The sequence below is a fragment of the Mizuhopecten yessoensis genome, unplaced genomic scaffold, assembly GCF_002113885.1.
Source record: "Mizuhopecten yessoensis strain PY_sf001 unplaced genomic scaffold, ASM211388v2 scaffold10059, whole genome shotgun sequence".
Classification (NCBI taxonomy): domain Eukaryota; kingdom Metazoa; phylum Mollusca; class Bivalvia; order Pectinida; family Pectinidae; genus Mizuhopecten; species Mizuhopecten yessoensis.
In genome coordinates, this window is record NW_018408358.1 from 90,761 (window position 1) to 96,989 (window position 6,229).

Consider the following 6,229-nt stretch of genomic DNA (forward strand, 5'->3'; position numbering starts at 1 on the left):
GGGGCCGATGATATTTGGTCATTAACAGGCTGGGATGAAGGGCTACCAATTTTGTCAAAATGAATGACCTTTGCCCATATTCAAGGTCACAGGGGTCAATATATGTTTAAATCTTTAAATGACTTGTTCTGTATAACCAATAGGTCCAGGGTTATGATATTTTGCCAAAAGCATGCTGGGTTGGAAGACTTTAAACTCTGTTCAACCTAATGTTCTTGTTCGACATTCAAGGTCACAGGCGTCATATGTTTAAATCTTTTAATAGGCTTATATGAATCAAACACTGATATTCTTCCTGTAGCTGCATTTTAGTCCACTTTTAAGATTACAAGTGTGAGATTAATACCAGGTGAGTGATTCAGGCCCATTGGGCCTCTTGTTCAAAATGTCAACTTGAACGAATCCATATAAATATATTTGGGTGATTGATTGGTGCAGTGGATAGCACACTTTCCTTTCACCAAGGCGGCCAGAGTTTGATTCCCTGATCGGACATGAAAAGGTATGGGGTCACCTGCCTGACCACATGGGTTTTCAAATTGTACAAATGGTGGAGCTGACCCCTGTTGGGGCTGAGGGGCGGGGCCAAAAGGGGGCAATTTGGCTATATTGCTATAAGCGTCTTCTTCTCTGGAACTAAGAGATGGATATCAACCAGATTTGACTGGAAGCATCCCTAGGTGGTGGGGATTCAAAATTGTACAAATGGCGGAGCTGACCCCCCAGGGAGCTGAGTGGTGGGGTCAAAAGGTGGCAATTTGGCTATATTGCTATAAGCGACTTCTCTGGAACTAAGAGATGGATATCAACCATATTTAGCTGGAAGCATCTCTAGGTGGTGGGGATTCCAAATTTTTTTTTTTTTAATCCCCCAGGGGACCGAGCGGTGGGGCCAAAATTGAGCAATTTGGCTATATTGCTATAAGTGACTTCTCTAGAACTAAGAGATGGATATCAACCATATTTGATTGAAAGCATCCCTAGGTTGTGGGGATTCAAAATTGTACAAATGGTGGGGCTGACCCCGCAAGGGGGCTGAAGGACAGGGCAAAAGGGGGCAATTTGGCTATATTCCTATAAATTACCTCTTCTGTAGAGATGTGCCATGGATATTGATCATATATGGTAGGAAGCATTGAGCATTCATGGGAGGCAGGGTTCAAATTGTACAAATGGAGGGGCTGAGGGGCGGGGCTCAATAGGGGAAATATATCAAATTCTTTAAAAAAAACTTCTTCTGTAAGAATGAAAGGATTTAGTCCATATTTGGCCTGAAGCTTTCTTGGGTGAAAGGGAACCAAAGATTTTGTATAAACAGTGGGTTCTTTTTCACACAATGCTTAAAGTGCTGGACTGAGAGGTACAAAATACCAAAATCAGTTCCTATAAAACATACTGATATATCTGATTAAGTACATGTATGCTTTCTTAAAGGGAATTTGTCTAATTCAGAAATGGTTCAAGATTTGGTATATGGAAACAGCCATCAAAATCATAGATATTTTTCAAACTAAATAATTTTTGAACTTTTTTGAAATAAAAAAAAAATGTATTTATTGAAGTATCTCTGAAATTAAAATTGTCACCTTACAATTTTCAATCCTGCAACTCAATGCAATTACATTTAGTAAACACAAATTCTGCATGTTGATTTTCCATTAAGTCCAGAAAATCTGCTATTGAAAAAATTATAAGTTTGATAACCCGCCAAAGAAACAAAACATTGTCTAAGTATGAAATCCTGCCAAGAACAATTTCAAAGTGTATAATTCCGCCAAAACCCGCTAAGTGAAAATTACCAGGTGGATTTTTAGATGGAATAGACTTATGTGGTTAGCGGAATATAGACGGGATTTTCCTTTTTTCCATGTACGCCAAAAGTCCGCCTTTGAATTTCCCATTTTTAGCGGTTTCCGCCAATAATCCTAGCATATTCTAGGTGGAATCCGCTTAAGGGTTTCATACAGGAGGGACTTAATGTAACTATTTTTAGAAAAACAGCAAAGTGCTCTCCTCCAAATGCAGGTCTTTCCTCTGTACAATGTTCATATGTTCCATCCTGTTTAATGATTAAAACATTACCTAGCATCTAATGTAACAACTAAGGACTTTTATTTCGGATGATATGTGGTTATATGGACCCGAGAAACTGCAGATATTGACCGAGATGAAGGTCATTTTCACTTTCTCAGGTCCATATAACTCTTTTGACCACATATTCACCTCAATAAAAGTCTCTTTAATTGATAATGATATGAATGGTCATGCAATGAAATACTGCAATAATCATTTATTGATTTTAAGTAAATTTAAGTAAAGATAATATGATATTCCTAAGATGAATTAATTATCATTCCAATCATGATCACTTATATGAGCAGAACAACAGACTTCACAAGCACATTACACTAAGACAAAAGTTACCTTACAAAATGATTTTATAAGTAATAAGTGTTCAGGTGTCCAAGTCAGTAGGGGTTTAAAATTGTACAAATGGACAGGCTCATCCCCCTAGGGGTGTGGTCAAAAAGGGGTAATAATGGCCATATAGCTTTAGGCAACTTCTTCTCTGGAACAAATTGATTGATATCAACCAATTGAAGCATTAACAGGTAATAATGATTCAGAATTGTACCAATTTAAGGGCAGACCCCTAGGTCTGAGAGGCGAGACATTTTTGTTTAACTTCAACATTATGGAGATCCCAAACTTATAAGCAGATATACAATTGCTAGCTGGGCATCAAGAAGCAAACACAGTTATGATATGAGAATTCACACTTGAGTCTGGCCCCACCCCTCAAGGCTTAATATTCCAGAGCCATGCATAACTTTGAAACAGTTGAAATCCCCACCCTATAACCATATATACTATTGCTGGGCATCACGAGACAGACACAATTATGATATTAGGATTGACATTTTTATTTTAATATATAGATTATTTAATTACTAAGTAAGACTTTGATATTACATATTTCTGAACTGATGAATCTTATTGAAGATACAAAATTTATAAGAATTTACTATGGACAGGCCATAGTCAAAAACTATAGGCATTTAGAGGATTTGAATAGTGCATTGTGTGAGAAGAAAGTAAAACTTTGATATAAAGAACTGACAATGGTTTTTAATTCTGTAGATGAATTTATATGGTTAATGCAGATGCTGAATATCCCATTCAAACTAGCGGAAACTGTATTTCTAATTCTCAGACACCGGCGTCAGTTTTTGCATACCGAACACTTTTGAATATTGTTTTAAATAATTATACATAATATAACCTGTACATTGTAATAATGATAGATAGTGTCTCATAATGCACACAGTCATTAGATTACTATGTACAATTAAGCGTGATTCAGACCACTCACTCTCCCCAGAATTTCGGTTTGAGCCCCAGTCATGGCGGAAAAAGGGAGTAAAGTTGAATGAAAGTTAAGGTCGGCGCAGATTTTTTGGTTCACATGTTTATTTCCACAATATGTGGAACATGAAAACCACCTATACAGACACAATACAATTGATTACATAATGAAACACAGCGCTTACAATTTAAGTCCTAACATGATGTACATTCAGTGAGTACCTGTTGAATACGTTCACACACAATAAGTTAATTAAAGCAGGAATAATACTAGGACTGACTTCATCATAATCAATAGTAGAAATTACTTAAACATTATTATATTGAATACAATTATCCTTATCAATTAGCACTTGTTTACATGATCATATACAATATTAAAATACCTACCCCAACTATGGGTCGGGGGTTTACACAGAATGACCTGTACCTGTATGAACCGTTCTCTATAGAAAACTCTATTGTCTCTGTAAAAGAGACACATAAATCACGACACAGTGATCGCACACAGCACATGTATACCACATGTATACCACACATGTATACCACATGTATACCACACATGTATACCACATGTATACCACATGTATACCAAATCAGCACGATATCCGCAACGCAAAAAATAATTTAATTTAAAAGCACCTTGCCATATTTTCCGGGTGGAAAAAACCCTGAGGAAAATAATTTACCATTAACCAAAACTGGCATGACCTAAAAACTGACTGTATCACTAGTAAAAGATTCACCAGGTATAATAAGTGTATTTGATAAACTGTTGTGAATATTTGTCCACAAGTTTCACATATAGTGCAGATTCGTGTACAGGTGTATACATTATCTCATCCGAGTCCTTTTCCTCATTTTTCCAGGTACAATAAAGGAGACACCTCAATGGAGGAAACAGGAGAAAAGTCATACAAGTGTGATATGTGTAGTAAGGAATTTTCTCAATCATCTACCTTACAGAAACAAAGACGAGTACATACAGGAGAGAAGTCATACAAGTGTGAGATGTGTAGTAAGGGGTTTCCTCGACAAGATCATCTGCGCATTCATCAAAAGACACATACAGGAGAAAAAACATGCAAGTGTGATGTCTGTAGTAAGGAATTCTGTTATTTCTCTGAGCTGCAGAAACACCTGGGCACACATACAGGAGAGAAGTCATACAAGTGTGACGTTTGTGATGCAACATTTTGTCAATCATCTAGATTACAGACACACAGACGAGTACATACAGGAGCTCGAGAAAACCTTTACAAGTGTGTGATATGTACTAAGGGGTTTCCCTGACCAGATCATCTGCGTAGACATCAAAGGATACATACAGGAGAGAAACCGTACAAGTGTGATATCTGTAGTAAGGAATTCTCTGTATCATCTAGCTTACAGACACACAGACGAGTACATACAGGAGAGAAACCGTACAAGTGTGATGTATGTAGTAAGGAATTTTCTCAATCATCGCGTCTACAGAGACACAGACGAGTACATACAGGAGCTGGATCAAACCTTTACAAGTGTGAGATATGTACTAAGGGGTTTCCCCGACCAGATCATCTGCGTAGACATCAAAGGATACATTCAGGAGAGAAAGCTTACAAGTGTGATGTCTGTGGTAAGGAATTTTCTCAATCATCGCGTTTACAGAGACACAGACGAGTACATACAGGAGAGAAGCCATACAAGTGTGATGTATGTAGTAAGGAATTTTCTCAATCATTCAGCCTACAGACACACAGACGAGTCCATACAGGAGAGAAGCCATACAAGTGTGATATCTGTAGTAAGGAATTCTCTATTTCAGCTAACCTACAGACACACAGGCGAGTACATACAGGAGAAAAGCCATACAAGTGTGAGATATGTACTAAGGGGTTTTCCCAACAAGTTAATCTGCGCAGTCATCAAAAGACACATACAGGAGAGAAAGCTTACAAGTGTGATGTGTGTAGTAAGGAATTTTCTAAAGCATTCAGCCTACAGAAACACAGACGAGTACATACAGGAGAGAAGCCATACAAATGTGTGATATGTGTGATATGTACTAAGGGGTTTCCCCGACAAGATCATCTGCACATTCATCAAATGACACATACAGGAGAGAAGCCATACAAGTGTGAGATATGTACTAAGGGGTTTCCCCGACAAGATCATCTGCGCCGTCATCAAATGACACATACAGGAGAGAAGCCATACAAGTGTGATGTCTGTAGTAAGGAATTATATGTATCATCTAACTTACAGACACACAGATGAGTACATACAGGAGAGAAGCCATACAAGTTTGATATCTGTTGTAAGGAATTCTCTGTATCAGCTAACCTACAGACACACAGACGAGTACATACAGGAGAGAAGCCATACAAATGTGTGATATGTACTAAGGGGTTTCCCCGACAAGAGCATCTGCGCCGTCATCAAATGACACATACAGGAGAGAAGCCATACAAGTGTGATATCTGTAGTAAGGAATTCTCTGTATCATCTACCCTACAGACACACAGATGAGTACATACAGGAGAGAAGCCATACAAGTGTGATATCTGTGGTAAGGAATTCTCTGTATCAGCTAACCTACAGACACACAGACGAGTACATACAGGAGAGAAGCCATACAAGTGTGACATCTGTAGTAAAGAATTCTCTGTATCAGCTAACCTACAGACACACAGACGAGTACATACTGGAGAGAAGCCATACAAGTGTGATGTCTGAAGCAAGGAATTATTTAGTTTTCTATTCTAAATGTATACACCTGAAACCCACAGATATTAAAGATTACATACCGGGAGAAGTCTTATGTTTGTTCTCAAATTCCACATAAAAGTTCCCATGGTCCATGGTTCTACTTGCCATGGTG

At 38.0% G+C, this 6,229-nt stretch overlaps 1 protein-coding gene across 1 annotated transcript in view; it reads left to right on the forward strand.

The window, feature by feature from the left end:
* Positions 1-5,878, forward strand: part of LOC110459419 (zinc finger protein 227-like) — an 8,801-nt gene extending 2,923 nt beyond the window's left edge. Inside the window, exons 2-4 of the mRNA XM_021511655.1 lie at positions 4,236-4,600; positions 4,691-5,629; positions 5,798-5,878. Coding sequence (XP_021367330.1) covers positions 4,258-4,600; positions 4,691-5,625 — 1,278 coding nt within the window. The 5' untranslated portion in view covers positions 4,236-4,257 and the 3' untranslated portion in view covers positions 5,626-5,629; positions 5,798-5,878. The remainder of the gene's footprint in view (positions 1-4,235; positions 4,601-4,690; positions 5,630-5,797) is intronic.
* The last annotated feature ends 351 nt before the right edge of the window (positions 5,879-6,229 follow it).